This window comes from Stegastes partitus, unplaced genomic scaffold (assembly GCF_000690725.1).
Source record: "Stegastes partitus isolate 25-593 unplaced genomic scaffold, Stegastes_partitus-1.0.2 Scaffold1660, whole genome shotgun sequence".
Classification (NCBI taxonomy): domain Eukaryota; kingdom Metazoa; phylum Chordata; class Actinopteri; family Pomacentridae; genus Stegastes; species Stegastes partitus.
The window spans coordinates 24,712-45,823 of NW_007579391.1; the positions used below are offsets into that span (position 1 = coordinate 24,712).

The following is a 21,112-nucleotide window of genomic DNA, read 5'->3' on the forward strand; positions in this document are numbered from 1 at the left end:
GTTTATACTTGAGGGATTTAGGAGTCGTTAAAGGAAAGGAGGCACCGGTTCCTGAAGTGTTTCTCTATATCCACGTTTTATATTTTTCTTTAAATTACATCGTTCTGGTCTCTTAATACAGAAACACTCAGTTAGATAATGACTTCATGTCTGAGAAGTCGTTTTTAATGACGTACTTCACTATAGATCTAAATACTACATCACCCACAAGTCTTCAGTCGATCACCTGCCAATTTTCAGCTCTGTGATTGGATGTTTTTTTGCTGATGTGCACCTTGGGAGTTAACTTCAGTAGGTGAGGACAGGGAGCTTGGCTGTGGGAACTGGGATGCAGAAGCAGGAAGCAGTGGTGAAAAAAAAACAAGTTTTTTAGCGGTGGCGAGACTGGAAATGGCACAGTGGTGCAAATTGGCGCCACTAACCGCCAGCGCACGCCTGGCCGCCACCAGTGTGCAGGTTGTGCAGACAAAATAATAGGGGCAGCTGTTTTAATGTGCACCATTCGGCCACAGTCTATTTTGGCCTTTAGCCTCCTAAGTTGTGTTGGGTAGTGGCCTGTTGCATTGGTATCTGTTCTAATATGTTGTTTGAGATACATGGATCATTTTTCTTAGTCTCTCTTTTTTTTCCCCCTCTGGCTCTGCTCAGCTGCTCCGGCCATCTGTGCAAAGGCAAACAGAGAACAGAGGGATGGAAGGAGAGAGGGAGCAGTGGGGGAGGAAGGAAATCGAAGAGGGGAAAATGGCTGGAAGAAAGGGAGGATCAGTAGAGAAGGAAAGAAAGAAGGCCTTTTGACAAGTGAAATTTAGTTTAGAGGATGAGTAGAGGATGACCGAAGAGGGAAAGAAAGATGGAGAAGTGTATGCGGGAATTGTTTCCAGGAAACCAGCAGCATAAAGATGATGTCTGTCCTCTTCTAGAAATAGGAGAATGAGTGTGCGCCTACAAGTTTAGGTCAGTGGAAACTAGGATGACTAGTGATGTCTGGATTTAAAGTCAGACCAGCAAACAGTCAGATCAGCCAATAGTGAGCTCATTTTGTGTCTTTTTTTTTCCTCCTGTCTCTTCGCTCGCTCTCTCCCACCTTCTCTTTCTGTTCCCATGCTCCACAGGCCAAGCCTCTTCCTCTGGGCTGGCCTCTGCGTTGCCTCAGTGTTTGTCTCACCACTTAGACTCCTGCACAGTCGGCTCCTCGCTCTGTTTGTAAACTTTGACAGGCTGGTTTCCTGCTACTCCCCCACTTCCCTCTCTGCTGCTCTCTGACTTGTAAAGATCCTGTATGGTCTTGTAAATGACCTCCTTTTCCTTGGATAATAAGGTAGCTGAGGAAACAAAATAAGATGTCTAATATTGGTGGTGACAGGGTATGACCTCCAGTATTACAGATGGTTGCCTTTTGTCAGGCCTCATATGCTTCATGTTAGATCAGATGCTCATGTCTCTGCTCTGTTTGTGACCCCTCAGTCAAACTGTCTCTCTGTCTTTGGGCTTTTTGGGTTTATTGTACGTGCCTTGACCCAGTTAGTCTGATCCTCCCTCCCCACCTCATGCTACTTCTCTTTTTATAACCACTCCAGCCTCGTAGTGGGATGCAGGCTCTGTTGACTTTTCTCATCCATTACAAAGTTGAGCATCTTAACATTATTACAGGTGGCATTTGCATTTGTGTGTGTGTGGAACTTGCGTGCTAAACCTTTTAGCACTCCCTTAAGTGTACTATCCTAGAAAACTAGTCTTCCACACTGGTGACTCTGATGCTATTTTGTACAAAGAAAAAAACCAAGCCACAGCAGCTACGCTGGCCAAGTGTGTCACTGAGCTTTTTAGTGTCACAGAGGGGACCATTTGCAACTGCAATGCAGTTGGCATTGAAATTAATGAAGGCTATTTGTAGGATTTGTTGTTTTTGCAGTGGACATGTTGTCCTTGTCTGACTCGTCTGTATCCCCTGAGACATCACACACATTCAACTGATCATAAAATGTCATCTAATTGATCCTTTGTGAGCAAGACTCATAAAGCTGTGTTGCATTTTTGCACAGGTGCTTGTGTTTGTGGACAAACGTCTTACTCAGTGTGTTATATTGTCCTATACAAGGTTCAGTCCTCTCTGAGGTTCATGCAGTATTCTGGTCTGGATTTTTTTTCTGCATCCTAAAAATATTTCTCTCTGTTTGATGCTAAAGCTGTTAAAAGACTGAAGATTATGCTTTATCTGATTCTTAGGGCAACCTGCATTCCTGTGTCTCTGCTTACTGATACACCGAGAAGTGCTTTTCATGTCTGGTCTTGCTGTTGACTGACTGTCTTGTTCTGTCTTTTCTCTCTCCTTCCAGACCATCCTTTGCTGTCTCCAGAAAGCCTCTAGAGTTGTGGCCATCCTGTGAGATTTAAGTCAGCCAGCCCTGCCACGCAGAGACGGACCACTACCATTTAAGGGGAGATGAAGCCGGATGGGGTTGCCATAGCAGCAATGGAGCCAATGGAAACATTGGACTCCAATCCAGTAAATGAGGCAGCACCGGCCGCAGGACAGGAGCCCAACCAGGCAGCCAGTCCAGTGGAGGGGGAGATGCCACAGCAGCCGACAGGAGAGACAGGTCAGGCCGAACCTCAGCCAGACCAGGCCAAGGAAACCGCAGCTGCCAAGACCAGCAACAAGACCTCAGGAGAGTCCAAAGCCAAGACTACCAACAAGGCGCCAGCCAAGACAAAGCCCAGCGCCACTAACCCAACCAAGACTACATCTGGCTCACGGCCCAACACATCCCAGAGCCGCCTCTCAAATGGCGTGTCAAAACCTCAGACCAACGGTGTGGCGAAGAAGACTACACCTGCTGCAGACAAAAAGAGCACCCCGACCTCAGCTCCATCCAAAAAACCAACAGGGACGGCTGGGGCCCCAGCCTCCAAGACCACTACCAAAGTGGGTGAGAAGAAAGCCGCAGGGACTGGCCCTAATACCAACAGTGCAAAGTCAACGACCGGAACAGCAGCCAAAAAGACACCATCCACAACTGCGAATGGTGTCAAATCCAACACCACTGCAGCTGCTGCTAAAAAGCCCCCAGGTTGGTGGGAAATGTCATTGCGAAACTGAAAGTTGACATCAGTGTGCAAACATAAGTATAATTCTGTAGGTACACTATCTGGGCAAAGGACACCCACAGTGAGCCTAACATGGAACATTTTCACAGCTCCATCTCTAATAAGGAGTGTTCATTGTAATGTGATGACACACAGATGATGCTCATAGGATGGATTCAGCACACATATTAGACATGCCAGAGTGGCTGCTGCTAAACTATAAATGCATTTGCCCTAAATCCCTATGACACACAGACACACAGTAGGAAGTATGTCCTCCCTGACCTATATCTGGGAAATGTGCCACTATATACTGTATACAGTACTGCTATAATCCAGCGTATATATTGCATTTCACGTTTGCTTAACTTTCCTCTCTCACCTCTGCTCTCCTCCACTGTCCTCCAGCTCCAAAACCTGCTTCTGCAACATCCACCAAGCCTAGCTCTGTTGCCTCACCCAAACCTGATAAGCCCGCAGTTTCCAAGACAACCAGGTAGGTGTGACATTTGAGTGGAATTGAAGCCTCACCCAGGCTGGAGTGTGCGCCTGTGTACATGTACAAGCACACACTGAGATGGTTTTCTGTGTGTTTGTAGATAGCGCAGGCTGCTGCCTATAATTGCTGCTTTTCTCAAACATCCTCCAGGCAGAAATGTTCTAAGCGAGCTCCTTTTATGAAATAGCCTTTCCATTGATTTGCTAGCAAATCAGCAAATTTGCTCCAGAACAGCAGCAAATCCGAACAAATGACCGAATAGATGAGAGAATAAGTTGAGCATTATAAAGCTCTTCAGTGCCAAGTGCAAAGCAGTTAGTTCAAAAGGCTTCACTTGGCTGCAGGTTCAAAGAAGACGCTGTTTAAGAAAGAACACCCTGGAGGAATGAGGGACAATGATCTCCCACATAGCGGGTTCGAGGAGCCGGGCATAAGTAGGCCAGCAACCAGCCAATGTCAGAACAAGCCTTAGAGGAATGCCTAGCAGGGTGATATCAGAGCAAGCATTATACAGCATTATTAATAAAACAAGTTTTGGGAGGGCTTTCGAGAGGGGAGGAGGTGCAGTTGGATGAATTAGCTGAAAAACAACAGAGTGCTCTCAATGTTTTCGCTTCTCCAAAGTGAGCGCTTGTTTGCGTTTCTGTACGGCAGCATGTCTCGCGTCTGTCTGTGTGAAATCAGCATGTGTTTCTCACCTGAGTCACACTGTGTGCATAGTGCTGGATCCTGAGGTGATTTGGAGATAGACCAGGAGAGGAGGGTGAAGGAGGCCTTTGTCTGAGGCTGTGATGATCATAATCAGACGGAGCCTTTGGGAGTCTAGCTGCTCCATGAATAGCTCATCTCTCTGTCCGTTTGTTTGTTTGTTTGTTAAAGCAATGGCCGCCTTCTTCTTACTGTTATGTCACCGAGTTGGTATGTCTGAGACACAGCACTAAAGAGATCAGAAGATTCGGAGCAAAGATGTTAAATAAATTCTGGGCGAACAGCCACACGGCGCAAGTATTCCCAGGAAGCAGAACTAAACCCCAATATTCAGCTATGCAGATATTTGTTTACGGTGTAGGTATTGGTTTATTGTTGTTTTTGCCAAAAGTAGGCAGTCAATAAAGGCAAGTTGTTCTTGTTTTCTTTAGATATATGTTTACTTTTTAGCTACACTGGTAAAAAGTGCACATATTTTCACCTCAGCAGTGAACATCATGCTTCAGTTCACCTTGGCAGCTAAAGGGAAGACAAAATGCCAAAGACCTCAGCTGTGTGGGAACATTTTAAACTGAGAGATAACAACAAAAAAAGGCCACATATGCAATTTGAAACTGGACTACCAGGGCGGCATGACAAGCATGAAAACTCTGTAAGTGGCAGGATGTTCTTTGACAGTATTAAATAAGGTGGAGTAGCTTTTAAACGTAGCTAATATCCGTTGTCTAGTTGCAATGATGGAGCTTTAGCTGCTTTTATCCACCATTTAAACAGTAACATGATCAAAACGTGCACTTACTTTGCATGGAAAGTAGTTGCAACTGATTAAAATTTAACATCAGAGGCTAAGGCAATCACTAAACAGACCACTCTAATAATACTGTAACTGGTAATGGGTACGTCCCTCGGCATCGCTACCATCAGCCACTCTCAGAACTACACAGCAGACTGTGCAGTTGGAAAAACTGATAACGGAGAAAAGACAGTGAGAGATAACAGATGCCATGGTCTCCGAATGCTCTAGTGTCTGACACGCCCTGTTTCTGAAATAAAGCAATCTGCGAAGGGTTCTTTGAGTGTGTGTTTGTGAGATCTGATGTACTCCAGGAACAGTGTAGAGGACAGTAATAAAGAGAAAAGTGTTTTTTTCTTTTGGCACGTTCCCCAGTTCTCGCATCTATTTAGTCGGCGACAATATAACAACATGTGCCTGCTCCAGTAATATAATACAATATAATAATAATAAGAATAATAATAATGAAATGCAATACTAAGTCGCCAGGAGCCTTTTTCTACCTGACAACCAAGGTGTTTCAGATCCCCTCCCCCACCTCACTCTTCATGAGCCGCGGGTAGCAGCTGGATTGTGGAGCTTACGCTCAGATTACAGCTTTATACAATGGTTGATATGCAAACATCTGATTATGAAGAATTACACAAGGGCATGTTGGTAATCACTGTGTGTGTAACACTCACTGTGTGACCCTTTGTGAACTGTCCTGGTGATTTTATTGCTAAGCACTGACTCATTTCATTATGTTCTCCCAGTTCTCAGTGTGCATATCAAGCCACGCTCATTTTAATAACATCAAATATCTCACAGCAAAATCTGCAAAAAGTACTGTCAAGGTTAGGATGGAGATCATGATAAATGTGTGTCCATTCTGTTCTTCAAAAAAGCAGCTACACAACCTTTAGTTTACTAAATATCCATCTTGAGTCTGATCTTAAAGACACCTTCGCTAATCAGCTAAGTCGGCACTTTTGCTAAAAGATGGAGCAGAAGTTTTTATTGTAATCAGGTCAGACTATTAGCGCGCGTCTAAAGTGAGAATACGATGCAGTGTTTTGTGTTGTTATTGTGGGAGTCGGTATAATGTGTTCTATACGGTGAATGTGTTGCCCAGAGAAGGATTTCGCTGCAGTAGACCTACATATGAATCCCCACGAGAGCGGCATTACTGATGATAGACTCCTCCGATAGAACCCTGTAGCCTCGCAGGCATACTTTGTTAAGTGCACGTTAGCATTTGTATATGTGATGCGCTTTGACAGGGCCATAAATTTCTGCTTTAATTAGATTTTGCCCTTTTCCTACCTCGCTCAGTCCTCATTTCGGGCTGCTATCAGTAAAGTAGCGGAGAGCTCGACAGACACATTAACTGCCGTATCAGACACACCCTCGCTGTCACACACACATGCACACACCCGCAGTATTACTCTAAAAGCTTAATTGATTTAAGTCCATCCAAAGCAGGCTCCAGTTATCAGACTGATAAAAGTGCAGAGCAAATGCAGTTTCGCCAAGTGATTTCAATTTAAGGTCACTGACAAATGTTTGGTTTTTCCTAATCAACAAGAGGTTTTAGGAAAATTCAATTAGGGTTTTGTACACATTGCTGCAATTGACTCTGTTATAACTCACCCTTTGTTTTGCTGTTCTATTTAACTTCTTAGCTGCACATTTAAATTAGAAAGACAGATAGCTTCTTCTAATGTCACCAGAAACTAGCTCGCTTCACATTGCACCTAAACAAGTCAGTGAGAGTATAGAAGTTGAAAGCAGGGCTGCAAGTAGGGATTTATTTATTTTTAAGTCAATTAATCTGTTAATTATTTCTCAGCCAATCAGTTAGTTGTTTGGTCCATGTTTCCTAACGACCAAGATGACTTCCTTAAATGACTGGTTTCATCCACAACCCAAAGAAATTCAGTTTACTCAAACCAATTAATCAATTATCAAAGTAGTTGCTAGTTAATTTAATATTGGCGGGATTAGTCGTTGCAGCTCTTTCACCCTGCATGTTACCTGCTTATCCAAACAGCAACAGGTCAATGAGGGCGCAGAAGCTGAAAGTGTTATGTTGTGTATGCACCACAGGTTGTGAGTGTGGATTTTTGATTTGTATATACGATACCTGTGTGTGTGTGTTTGTGATATGTAGGGATGTGTGAACTGGATCCCCTCCATGTGCATGTTTATATATACAGTCTATGTATATTTTCCCAAGTGTGTTTTCTCTTTGTACTTTTCGTGTGTATTAGCGCCCTTGTGTTCGTTATAATGTGTGTGTGTGTGTTTGCGTGTACGTGTGTGCGTGTGTGCACCTGCTGTTTGAAGCTGATTGCCTGCGGCATGCAGCTTGTGAGGAGAAATATTTGAGCCTGATTAGTGTCCAAACACAGAAAGTGAAAATCATTGTTGAGTGTTTGAACATAATACCTACACATGCTGAGCTGTATGCTCGTGGTTTACGTCCCAGCGTGTGTGCGTGGATGTTGTCCAGTTTTCAGGTTTCTTGTGCAGCCACAGAGATGATTCTTGCGTTAATAATTTGGTGCTGGTATGCAGCATACAAGCAGAGCAGCACAGCACACTGTGAATCTGCTATATAGGTGCTGTAACATGTGGTGCCCATGGATGTCCGCATAGTAGGAACAGCATGCAATTAGCATGCAGAGCATGTGTTCATTTGCTGCTATAATACTCAGTATGATGTGGAGGTAAAGGGGGAAGGGAGACATACATGCTGGTTCGCCGGACACGTGGTACAAGCGCACGTGACGCTGAGCCGCTTTCTCCTGCTGTCTGTGGATGCAGCAGAGTGAAGTAAAACAAAAATGGTGGCAGTAGAGTATGGAAGCTACATGCTTGAATAAGTCATGCAGTCCCTGCTGAGCTCCCATCACTGCTGCCAGAGATATATAGAGTGCTAGGGCTGTGCATGTCGAGAGTGAAAGGAACAGAGGTGGAGAAAGGAAGGCGAGGACCAGAGGGCACCTCTGCGTGAAACAGAGGGTAATATTGCCATCTTGTAGATGAGAGCACAGGGCAGGAGTATTCAGCCCTTAATGTACAAACTCAGGAAATGGGATGAGTTGGCTTTTGGGCAATCAGGAGTTTTCCCATCCCTTTTATTCTATTCATTCAGCCACCCATGTTCCCTCATTAGTCATGCTGTTTTCCTCCCTGATGGTCCCTCAGGGATGATAAATTTTTATTGGAGTGGATTGCATGCAACCCTCCTCATGATCTAACAAATTACTGCTGATGTAATGGTCCGACACCGGTGGGCATGCTAAGCAGCAGCAGTCAGGTCCTGCCTCAGACACCGTTCAGCCGTCCAGCGTGAAGCAGACGACATGTTGCGCAGGCTGTAAATCTTCCGTCCTGCTATGGGTGTGGCCAATGACTCGGTGATGCAGCCTTCCGCTGCTGTGGTTTTATTGGGGTGCAGCCGCAGAGCCAATTACCAAATGGATTTAGTGGGAATGAGCTGGTGGGAGGGAAGGACTGACGGACAGAAGGAGGCGTGTACGTCTGAGTGTGAGACAAAGATGTTTGTGAGCGTTTCACTCGTGCTGCAGACGTGTGGCAGGTGTGATAGATGGTGGAGAACATGCTTTATGGGAAGTAGTGATTTTCTGTCTTCCTGACTCACGTATTAGCTGTTGTACATAAACATAAAGAACAATATTAAAAATATTGATTGTCCTGATATTGAGCTATGGCCCCTTTTGAAAAAAATCCATATTTCAATTTTTTTAAACTCTGCTCTCTACAACCAATTCCATTGATACCACTGTATTACATCTAATTAATTTAATGAGATATTTTACTAAGTGATTTGGTTACACTTGGGATCGTGTCCTCAATATTTTGTACAGTCTTGTAGAAATGACTTCTATGAAACAGAAACACTTGGATATTTAAAAAGACAAAGAACATCAGAGAGCTTTATATTTCACATTGCCGGAAGCATTCTTTTTGTTTGATTTAAATCCACATTTAGCTGTACAGTACATGAGTTAATCATTTGGGTCTGGTGAAATGTATCCACATGATGGTACATAGAGCCCCGAGGTCCTCAATTACTGCTGTAGTGCTGCAGAGCAGTGCAACAGGCAGGTAGGCAGACACCAGTGTGGCTCAGGGCTCCTACACTCAGTCCCCACTGGCTCCCTTTGTCCCATAAAAATACCTTATTAGAGGGAGAACAGCAATCATCATTATCACTGTTAGAGAAAAGAGATGTGATCAGGTTCATTTAACAGTCTGATGCTCTTCGCTCCATATTCTTGCTGCTTATTTAACCCGGCTTTAATTTGGTGCTTTATTTTAAAAGGAGGGAGTTCCTCTCCACCATAGTCGGCCGCCTTTGCTGCAGGGAAGCTGCCTGCATGCTTGCTTTCCTCTTGTTTACTCATCTTGTCACGTTCATGGATCTCATTATTCTCATTATTTAAATCATAGCCTGGATCTTGTTGTATGGCAGCAAAGCAGCACCAGCAGGCAGCCAAGTTCTCACACACGGCAATCCATCCTCAGCTCCGGCGATTGAACAAATGCTGAAATAAAGCTTAAATGCTGTCAGTGGTCCTCAGGCGACCACAACGAACTTTAAGTATTGCGCCGTGTGCCTGAGTGCCCCCTGTAGCAACAAGCCGTCAGAGTCGTCTGATTTTTCAGCTCCAGTACATTTCTGGGCGTTGTGTTCAACGTTTGCTTTAACCCCAATTTACAGCGTGTCTCTGAGCGAGGCCTGTGGTGAAATGTGAACAATGAACGCAGCTTTTCTCCTTTGATACACGCTGCCCTTTAAATCAAATGTTGACAAGCCATTTACAGACTACAATAACTCTTAATAGTCTTCTCAGTCATTCGGCCGACTGTGAGCTTAATTACAGAGTCGAGCATCACTGTATTCACGCATCGTCGCCGTGGCCGAGTTGTGTTAAATCACCTCTAATCCCAGAACGCACAGCATCTCATTCTGCTGTGGCTTATTCTCTGACAATACTGTAACTGTGCAATCAGCCTTATTTGTGAATCAGGAAGATAACGCTATGAGTAATCAGATTATTATCATCTGCGTTATCTTTTCTTCTTTGTCTCAGTTCATTTTGCCTGAATGAACTCCGCCAAAGTTATTCACAATATGTGTGGTTAAAAAAAAAGTGAAAGAAAACAATAAACCAAAGAAAAAACATAAACATTCCAGTATATTCTTTATTGTATTAATTTATTATCAGTAAACATTGGCCAAAGTTTGCAAAAAGGAACAAAAAAAGGCAGAAAAGAACAAATATGAAACCAGATTAAAAAGATAAAACCAATATATTACACATCTTTCTCAGAACAGCACTTGACATGAATCTCTCTCACTCGCTTCGTCTCCGACTCCCTCTCGCCTCGTTCTTTCCCAGTGACCTGGTTAATTTCCAGCACTCTTCAAAGTCCTCCTGCCTTTTTGGATTATCCATATTCCTTTTATCAGGCAGATTATTGTGAATGCTCCCTTTGAATATCCCATTAGCATACTTCATCTCTAATGCCAGTCTCTAGCTTTTAATTCTCCTCATTCTCCCGTCCCTGTAATTCTTATCTTTTACTCTCTAATTCCAGCAGCACCACAGACTCATTTTTTTTTAGGAACTTATTTTCATTTTGAGCTTAAGATCTGAGCATCTTTCTCATTCAGGCCACAGGACTTTGCGGTAGAGAATGATAAAGAGTAAAAAAAGTGAGCTCTTATTGAATTCAGGGATTTTTTTTGTTTAAAAGGATTTTTCCTTGGCCAGCACTTTGTACAACTTTTCCAAGCCACCACGGTGCCAGTTAATAATTTTAATCTCTCTTTTATTCACTCTCTAACAAAATTAGAAGAGATCAGCCGGCAAAATCACATTAAATGTTTTAAGCAAAAGTTGACGAGCTGGTCCGTCAAAATGGATCACCGTCTATTCTGCCACAAAGCAACACAACCGACTGCAGCCTGATGAATGTATGAAGGCCAAGAAAAATAACACAACCTCACTGAATCTCCGCCTCTGTCCAGCATCAGCTCAGGTATCCATAAGAGTGATGCTACACAGGGCAGCATTGTAGAGCAAAATGTGAAAGTGAAAGCAAGAGTGAAGCTGATTTCATCCCATCCATTATCTATACACCGCTTAATCCTCACTGGGGTCGTGGGGGACTGGAGTTTATCCCAGCTGACTCAGGGTGAAGGCAGGTTCACCTGGACAGGTCACCAGTCTATCACAGGGCTACACTTAGAGACAGACAACCAAGCACACTCACACCTACAGACAATTTACAATCACCAATTAACCTCAGCATGTTTTTGGGAGGAAGCCGGAGAACCCGGAGAGAACCCACGCTGCACGGGGAGAACATGCAAACTCCACGTAGAAAGATCCCAGGTGTCCTCACCGGGACGCGAACCGGCGACCTTCTAGCTGCGAGGCACGGTGCTAGCCACCGAGCCACCTTGCAGCCCTGTAGCACAACATAAAAGTGAAAACAGCGCTCAATTTTAATGTGAAGCTGCAATAAAAATATGTTGTTGCTAAAATCACTGTGGCAATAATGATCAGAATAATAATGACTAGCATTAGGCCCATAACTGTGCAGCCTGAGTAGCAGTTTAACCCATCAGCATTTTTAGCTGACTGTGATTTTCCAGTAATCACAGCCAGCTTCAAACACACTAAATCAATATGTCACAGATTAGTCTATCAGTGCTTTTGCGTAGCCAGAAGGGTTTTATAGCAGTAAAATGGTACCGACATGATCTGATCGTGTTAATAGCAGGAACACACCTTTCACTACCCCAAAGCCAATTCCAAATAATGTGGATCAGCTGTTAAAGCCTGTTGGAACTTCTGAAGTGACCACACCCCTATTGTGTTGCCACCCGTTGCTCTCTGACTTTAATCTTACTTCATGTTACCAAACCCTATTCCGTTGCATTTGCCAGGTTGTGAATAGCATGGCGCTACTTCATTGCCCTTATACAATGAGTGTGCTCTTAACATTGGCTATGTTTCCAGCTGGGGGGATTTGGAGAAGTTATTTTTGTTCTCCTTTCAGTATTAAAGATTAACATGGTCCCAGCCATCTTCACTCTCCCTCTACCTCCCTCCCGCTGCCTGCTCTCTTTCTGCCAGGACTAACTCAATTCTTTATTTAGAAGCAGGCAGTTAGAGTAGCGTGGCCCAGGAGAGCGCACACTACCGACTTGTCAGGACTACTAGATGTAGGTTACTTTGCTCAGACGTGACATAGAAGCCGGCTTTCAGGCCAGGACAGCCAGAGCAGGCCGGCTGACGCACGCTGCCCCAAGTGTCGTTCCCTCGTGGGAGAGGGAGCCGCAGACAGGAGGTCGGGGACGTGGCCGACTGGGGCTGGAATGGCTCTCTGGGGTCCGTCGTGACTCACCTTCCAAACCGCTTCACTTCATAGCTTCTCAGGGGAGTCTGTCATGGCGTCGGGGAAGAATTAACTGGGCTGAGGACTGCGTTTCAGACAATGATGTGCTAAAGACAGAATTCCTCCTGACGTGCTATTTGCATATTGTTTGCTCTGGTAAACTTAACTGCACGGCATCCTTTCGTACAAGTTTGTTGCTTTTTTTTGCAGATGACCTGAAAACATAATGAAACAAATGCACACAAAATAGATACATATATAAAATAATATGATCATGAAAGATTCTAACCGAAATGCAGGATGAGGAAAGAAATTGTAATTTCCTATTCATAGCTGATGTTAGATCCTCCGTCTGACCCCTCCAGAGGCGCCGAGCATAAAAAGTCTTTGTCCTGTGCTTAGAAACAACTAAAAGACTCGTGCCAGAGTACTTGAGGTGCTGCCCTGTGTATACATCTCCAGACAACTAGACATATACAACATAATGAAGGGCTTTAAAAACAAGTACGCATTTATTAAAACCGGATTGGGAGTCAATGTAAGGACTTTAAAATGGTTGTAATGTAATTTCTCTATCTGATCTGAGTGGGCACTTGCCAGTTCTGAATCAATAATCATGAGTTGTGTCAGTCTGCCCTCTTGCCCTTGAGAGGATAGTCTTCAGGCTCCCTTGTGTGAACCTGTTCACTCATTGGATTTGGTGCTGATGCCACGTCTTGGACAGGCCACGATCCAGGTCACGGCCTCGGCTGCTTGTAAACCCTTTAAAAATGTTGTTCTTGCGGTATAAGCAAGCAGCCTTGTTTGTTCTATTTCTTAGGGCTCCCCTTCTGGCAGCAGCAGTGACTAATGGTGGCGTGTCAAAGTGTTGCTCCATGTCACCGTCATTCGGAGGCATTTAGAGCATAGGGTTGATAAGCGCACAGTCGGGGTGAGGCATGACGTTCGCCCCGAGATGTGAGTGACTTGGAAACTCAAACGCTCGAGTCAACTTCAATTAATCCTGTTTCATTGTGTTCTGTATCCGGGGGAATGGCTGTCTATCAAGCTCACTTGAATATGTCTCTCATGGGCATTTTGAAAGATGGTACAAGAGTCCGTTCCTAGAGTAGTCCAGTAGAGAGACTTTCAGGACTTAGAAAGGACAAAGGCTGTAATATGTATTTCCTAACTTTATGCTTTGTTTCTTCAGGACCCCAACCACGGGAGCATCACCTCGTCCTGCCACGGGCTCAACTCGGCCACCCTCCAGCGGCACAGCCAAGAGCTCCACAGCTACAGCCAAACCTGCCACCCCTAAAACGCCCTCCACCTCCGCCAGGCCCGCTGCCCCCAAATCCACCTCCTCTACCCCCTCTGGTGGCAAACCTCCAGGACCACAAGCATCCAGGACCACAACCCCTCTGAAAAAAGGCAAAGAAAAAAATAACAATTAAATGAAAACATGAGCATATTTGAGAGGATATGAGCAAGTTATTATCACGCTGTCTTGGTCTTCCTGGTAACTATTTAAAAGCTAAAGAAGGAGATGAAGAATAAATGAAGAGGAGTGATTGGTCAGCAAATCTGAGGAATCTTAATACACGGGATAATGGTGCCAGTCTATGTGCTTTAAAAACATCCAGGCCTTAGAATCAGTTCTGTACTTCACTGGTAAGAAGTGAAGCGAGGTCAGTGCAGAGGAGTCTCTCCTGACAGTGCCAGGAAGAATCTTTGCCGCTGCATTTTGAACCAGCTGTAGGCGAGATAAGGCTGACTGACTGATTCTCAGATTGCAGTAGTTGCGATAAGAAAAAAAAGCTAATGAATGGTCTCTTTGAATGGTTTCATTTTGCCTGCAATCTAACAGGGAGGAAGGTAGTACTGACAGTAAAGTCCATCAAATTCAGTTCTATCAAAGATGTCACGGAAATTTCTTGTGAGGGAGTTCAAATTCAGTGGCAAAGGCCTGAGTCCACTTAATGTGGTTTTGAAGAGTCTGCAAAGGTAGATAACAAGAATATTTGGAGGCCTTTTTCCTTTGCAGGATTTTCATTTTCAGCACATTTCAGAAGGATGTTAAAAGCATCATGGAGTAGCAGGTTTCATTAGACGATACAGCCAAGATGGATCCAAAAGGAAGCCTTAGAAGGAGCCTTACGGTACTCCACATGAGATGGCAGCAGAAAAGAGAACATATTATGAATTCTGTCAGAATATGAACGGTCGTCAAATGCAGGAGGTGAAACTCTGAGAAAGGTTGACTGTGTTCAAAAGAGCAGAGACATCAAAAAGAATTTAAAAAATGTGATTTTTGGTGTGTGAAGACAATAACATCACTCAGATCCAGTGATGTACGGTGAGGTTCACGGCTGGTGAGGCACTGACTCCATCAGAATCAGATCTACAGAGGAGCTCATTTGCCATTTGATTGGCAGCAGTTTACGAGTTATGTTTCATATCTGCATTCTTTACACAAAACGCACATTTAATTTAAAAAAAAAAACGAAACAACCTTATTGTTGTCTTACCTTTACTTATAAATAAAGTCCATGCGCCGCTTCTTCTGCACAAAAATATCTGTTACTTTCTGGTAGAAGTCCTCCTTATCTTCCTTCTCTGTCTCAATGAAGATCACTGCCAGGGAAGAAAGCTGTCCTTAATCATTTCGGTTCCGGCTGTATGTTTTGAGTCTCTTCAGTGCTGAGAATGTCCGCTCCACCGACGCTGTAGTAGCTGGCACAGTGAGCACTAGCTGGAGCAACTTTGTCGCCTCATTTGCAATAAGATCCTTCTTGGCCAAAAAGCTGGAGATGTACATTCATCCCTCATCGTTTTTGAGCTATACAGTCCAATGAGATCAGCCTTTGACTGGCTATGCAGTTTCGTGTCATCAGAATGTCTCACTGAATTTTGTGCAATCCACCAAACCGAGGAAAGCAAGTTCATCGAAATGGTCGAACCCAGCCTTGAATGTTACAGAACGCTCGTCTCCGTTCGTCTCTAACCGACCGTCTGTCTCCACTCTGTCAGGCCCAGTGCGCCGCATTTCTGCTCAAATCAGTCCTAGAAACTGTCAAACTCCAGTCTCAGGCGCTTGATAACTGAAACTGTGTCGCGGATGCGTGCAAGACAGTATTCAATGTCCATCACCTTGTTCTGCAGCACTCTAAAAAGTGCGTCGGTTCCATTGAAAATGCCCTCAAATGCAGTAATGAGAAAGCATGTCGATGCTTTTGACAGCCACCGATCGTATCCTGCTGCCATCATCAGCGTGTCATTATCCCAGCTGTCAAGATTTTCCATAATGATATGAAATACGGCGCGCAGATCCTTTTGGTGCATGCTTATTGTCTGCAGCAGCCTAGAGTTAGAGGACCGTCTTGGAAGCGCTTGTGTGCTTCTCTTCCAAGCATTTAAATGGGAAATTAGGAAAATTCTGCGATTTTGAATAAAAGTAAAATCAAAATTGGTGAGGCTACATGACAAAAATTAATACTCTTTAGTACAAATCACTGGATAAATATAACCATTTTAATTATTTTATCTTTTTTTTCTTTCTTTCTGTGAAAGAAAAAAAAAGCCTCCCCTGACCGCACATCACTGCTCAGATCAATCCAATTCAAGTTTGTATTGTACATATTTACCTTGATTGCAGTGTTATATCACCACAGAAAGCTTCAGTGTTTAGTCTGGGTGCTTTTGGGGTGTATAATGTGCTGATATCTTGTACATTATCACATTTGTCAACTACTCCTTGTCCTGTGTTTTTCTAGATGTCACCAAACCAGCCACCCCAGCATCCAAAAAGCCTGCAGAGTCTCCCCTTGCTCGTGCTTCCTCTACTACAAAGTCCAAACCGGAGACGCCCAAGTCAGCTTCAAAATCAGACGTCACCAAGAAGCCTACTGCCAGTAAGGCTGCAGACACAAAGACACCCAACCGCAAAGAGAGCAAGCCCACACCTTCCAAGGATGCCTCCAAGACCCCTGCCTCCAAAACAAGTGCAACCAAGACTTCTAGCCCAAAGAAGACTGTGGGAAGCAGCACTCCGACTCCCGTGAAACGTGGCCCCAAAGCTGCAGCGGCTGCTGAACCTGAAAAGGAAATTGCTGCAGCAGTAGCTGCGGCTGCAGCTATCGCTACTGCAGCTGCTGTCATTGCCGGGCCTGAGCAGGCAGAACCTCCAGCAGAAGTAGCTTTGGAGCCATCTGCTGCACAAATATCAGAGCCCACACCAGAACCCGTACGGGAACCAACACCGGAACCTGTACGTGAACCAACACCAGAACCTGCACGGGAACCAACACCAGAGCCTATACGGGTACCAACACCAGAACCAGTACGGGTACCAACACCAGAACCTGTACGGGAACCAACACCAGAGCCCATACGGGAACCAACACCAGAACCTATACGAGAACCAACACCGGAACCTATACAAGAACTAAGTTTAGACCAAATGCAAGAAGCATCTCCAGAACCCCAAATAGAACAACTGCAGGCTGAACCGATCCATGAACCAGCCTCCGGTGTACAGTTGGACCCTTTCAAATTTGAAGAGTCTGCCAACGACACAGTTTCTGCCCTCGGAACCACGGTCATGTCTCCTCCTTGCTCCCCACCAGGCCTTGCTTCTCCTGTCAGAGAACCACAGAATGCCTCCTCTTTGATGGACATGCACGTCCAGCCTGACCTCTGGGACAGGAACCAGGACCTGGTTCACTCTGACATGGCTCCCCAAAGCGCAGTCAATGTGATGGACTTCCAAACAGAAGAGGAAGAGGAGAAGGAAAACTATGAAAACTTTGACACACAGGAGACACAGGAAGAGGAGGAGCAGGAGGAAGAAGAGAAGGAGAACCTGTTCATGCCTACCTCCACAGCTCCAGGGACCTTTAATGTTATGGCGCAGCCTCACTTTTTGGGTGCCTCACCTCTGGATGACTTCACTCCCAGAGAACTGATCTCCCCTCATGAAAAGGAGGAGGCAGTGGAGAAGGCTGACGAGGAGATCAATGAGGATGATGATGAGGAGGAGTATGAAGATGAGGAACAGCGGAGACTCGGCCACCAGCCCTCATCCATGATCACTGACTTGAGCTCGTCTCAACCGTCTGAGGAGTTCCAAGTCCGGTCCTCAGCCTTTGGTGGCTCAGCGGGGTGGCACGGTGATGACCTGCTGTCTGGGATGGACTCTGAGGACGTGAGCAGCTGCACCAGCAGTCGACAGCAGGGAGTCTCTGACCTCAGCAGCACCCAGCACACTGCCATACTGGAGGGCACCCAGAGCTCAGATGCCCTGGTCGACACCAGCCTACGTGGTTCTGAGGGTGACGGTAATCTCATGGGTTCTCCCAATGTGGAAACCCTGGCTAATGAGGAAGAGGAGGATGACGAGGATGAGCGAGTGGATGATATGGACCTGAGTTCAGAGAGAGTAGAGGAACCACACAGAGCGTTCCAGGAGCAGGAACGAGATGAAGAAGAGGATGAAGACGTAGAGATGCACAGCGAAGGTGTCACTGAGAGCTGCGGGAATGCAGATGAAGATGACTTTAATGATGAGGAGCGTTTAGACAACCTCAATCGCTCCGGTCCTATGCCTTGCGTCCCCCCTGCCTCTTCGTGGGGCCAGACCAACCCTTTCTCAGACACCTGGGCTCAGCCAGCCTCGCTGCTCTCTATGTCCTCTCCCAGCCCTGTGTCTGACCACGGTGCTGCTGAGTCTGAGACACCCACCCAGTCTCCTGCCCAGGCCTGTTTGGACAGCAGTGCCCCTTCCTTCGCTCCTCAGTCAGAGCACCATCAGTCAGCACATGAGGACATGAAGGGCTCTGCTCCTGAAGAAGCTGAGAACCTGCTCGCTCCTCCGGCTGCAGCCATGTCCAGCGCTCTGAGTGGAACAGCTCTGGCCGCCCACAGCAGCAGCGAGACGAGCACACCAGAGGAGCTTCGCGACTACGACAGCAGCTCTGGGGTCGAGTCCCGTTCAGACAAGCAACAGACCCCAGTGCCTGCTTCAGTCCAGCCTGACATGGAGCAGGATCTGGGGATTCACCTAGAGAAAGGCGACGGAGAAGAGGAGGAGGCTGAGACTCTCCCTGCCGACGAAGTCCTGGGAACAGGACCCCCAACTGCTCCAGCATCCGCCCCTTCCTCTCCCTCCACCTCAGGAGACGAGGCCAGCGACACAGAGGGTGAGATGCAAATCAATGACCCCGATGCACCGATGATGATGGATGAGAGTGCTGGATTTGAAAGCCCTCCTCCCACCTGTAACCTGCCCGCTCTCGAGGAGGATGAGGAGGCAGGGGACCACGCAGCCGGAGAAGGCGAAGAGGACGGAGGTGGGGCCACCCCTCAGTCGGCCAATTCTGTGGCATCTTACGGCTTCGACTGCACCACATCCAACTCCAACGCCCACTCCATGGCTGAGAGCTGCGGAAAAAGCCCGGGGATCTTCTCCCTGGAGAACGAGGAGCAGCTTCCAGAGGAGGCCAAGGACCCCTCCCTCATCAAGGAGCTGACCCTGCCATCAGCTGCTGCTGCCGCCCAGGTGGACGACCTGTTTGGCAGACCTGTGGACCTGATGCCTTTGGGCCACCCCGGAGACAACCACCCCGGCCTGGGTGATCACCACTACATGCTGGGGGGAAAGATTGCGGCGGAGCAGCTGGAGGACGTGGATCCGCTGGAGCCCAGCCACCACCTCGGGGCCCAGGAGTCTGGAGGCGCCGACGACAGCCAGCCGCCCTACTACTCTACCATATGTGATAAGACTGATAGTTTTCTGGCAGGTAACGTATAAGTCCCTCCTATTACCCCCGGAATGCACCTTTTCCCTGCAACCCTCCCCCTTTACCTGTTGTTTGTTTTCTCTCCAGTTGGGTTAGATGGCTTAGAAGAAAAAAAGGAGAGCAAGATTGTAGGAAAAGATTTTAAAAAATGAACAAAGGATGGAAGGATGGAAAAAAAAAGAGACTGTAGCAATTTTTAAATGAAGCCTCCCTCTTTCATACTCTTACGGTCATGGTTATGAGTGTATGGCTTAAACTCCTTTATGTACAATAGCTACTACCATTTTCTAGTAGAATGTTCTTTTTAAGTAACACTGCATATTCTGTAGCCCCTGATGGGGTAATGACTGATTGGTCCAATGGGACTGAGCCTTTAAACCGAAAAAAGGAAAAAAAAACAAAAAAAACAGATGGAACGAAATGGACTTATTGTGTATTTATCCTACTGTTTTTACCGGACAAATGTCAATGATTTTTTTTTTTGTTTTGTATTTGCTTATTTGTTGTTTTTTTTTGTTTATTTCTGTTGAAACCTGGTCCTCCCTACCCTGTGTACACATGCTCCATGTTCAACAGCACCATAGCGATAGTCACATGCTCCTTTTTACAAAGTTTGTGTTCTTGTTTCGAGACTTTTAGCTATCAAAAATAAAGGCTAGGTATTAACACGGCGGTTTTGCCCTTTACGGAATTGTCGAGGTAGGTATGGGAGTATTAGATTGCAGTTGGTGACGTTTTAATGTGTGCTTCAAGAGGTTCGACGCTCTTTGCATAGGTTGTTAAGGTATATAACGTGCAGTCACGTACAGTATGTGTTTCAGGCATTTGGTTTTAAGTGGCTAAGCTTTAAGCCTCAGTTAGCTGATCCTTTGTGTTCCAGAAGAGACTAACAACTAGCCTATTATTTGTGATGAGACCCTGCGTTATCCTACATCGCTATCACAGTTGAGCTTCACACTCGCTGAAATCTTTTCATAGCGGGCCTTTTCGGTTTGCTATTTCAACAGTATATTGCATGTTTTAACTAACAAGAAAAAAAAACTGTGTACTACCTGGAATTTGAAACAGTTCTACACTAGACATGTTCATAAATGAATGGTTCACACTAGGTTATCTTTCAAAATTCCATTAAAACATCATTGCAAGGCATTTTGTTCCTGTTTCTTATTTCCCCCCCGTGGATCCAGCATGCCTGAACTTACTGTCTCCTCTTGTTGGAGTCGCTGTGTGTCTGTTCGTCTGATTCCGCACCAGTGTTTCCCATGGCGGCTCCCGTTCCTCACCATGGGAATGACTGGAAAACAGGAAGCGATGCAACGTTGTACAATGGTGTTGTATCTAAAATGGAATTTTGGTCAAATCAAAGAGGTAATCCAAGTCTTGTCCCAGGGGTTTGTTGTCCACCTCGCTTATGGCTTCATGACGTTTTTCGATTCGCAGGGATCAGTGTGTAGGACTTAGCGGCGTTTAGTAGCGAGGGTGCAGATCGCAACCAACTGAACAGCCCCTCGAGTAGAGAACCTCCAGTGGCTGCTTCTTTAATGGGAAAATGCAAAGGAGCTGGGCTATTGTAGAAACATGACACCTCGAAGACCAACGAATAATTACGAATTCCATATCTGCTAATAGAGCCCCCTACGTCCTGCACACTGGTCCTTTAAGGTGCCCTGTGGAGTAAACAGACATCATGTGGTCGTTTCAGGCTAAGGAATGCTTCACACATCCGTTTCATAAGACAGGTGTGGAGAAGACGTGTTTTTTAAGCTTTCAAGTCGACTCCTGCACATCGTCGAACTTGCAAAACTGCAACGTTTCAGTGCTCAG

The 21,112-nt window shown here is 45.6% G+C and overlaps 1 protein-coding gene across 2 annotated transcripts in view; it reads left to right on the plus strand.

Moving 5' to 3' along the window:
• The window catches only part of prr36b (proline rich 36b), a 33,807-nt gene extending 14,379 nt beyond the window's left edge, over positions 1 to 19,428 (plus strand). For both annotated transcript variants that reach the window (XM_008301327.1, XM_008301328.1), the window contains exons 2-5: positions 2,337 to 3,071; positions 3,496 to 3,583; positions 13,702 to 13,922; positions 16,265 to 19,428. In XM_008301327.1, coding sequence (XP_008299549.1) covers positions 2,444 to 3,071; positions 3,496 to 3,583; positions 13,702 to 13,922; positions 16,265 to 19,299 — 3,972 coding nt within the window. In that variant the 5' untranslated portion in view covers positions 2,337 to 2,443 and the 3' untranslated portion in view covers positions 19,300 to 19,428. The remainder of the gene's footprint in view (positions 1 to 2,336; positions 3,072 to 3,495; positions 3,584 to 13,701; positions 13,923 to 16,264) is intronic.
• Positions 19,429 to 21,112: the final 1,684 nt, after the last annotated feature.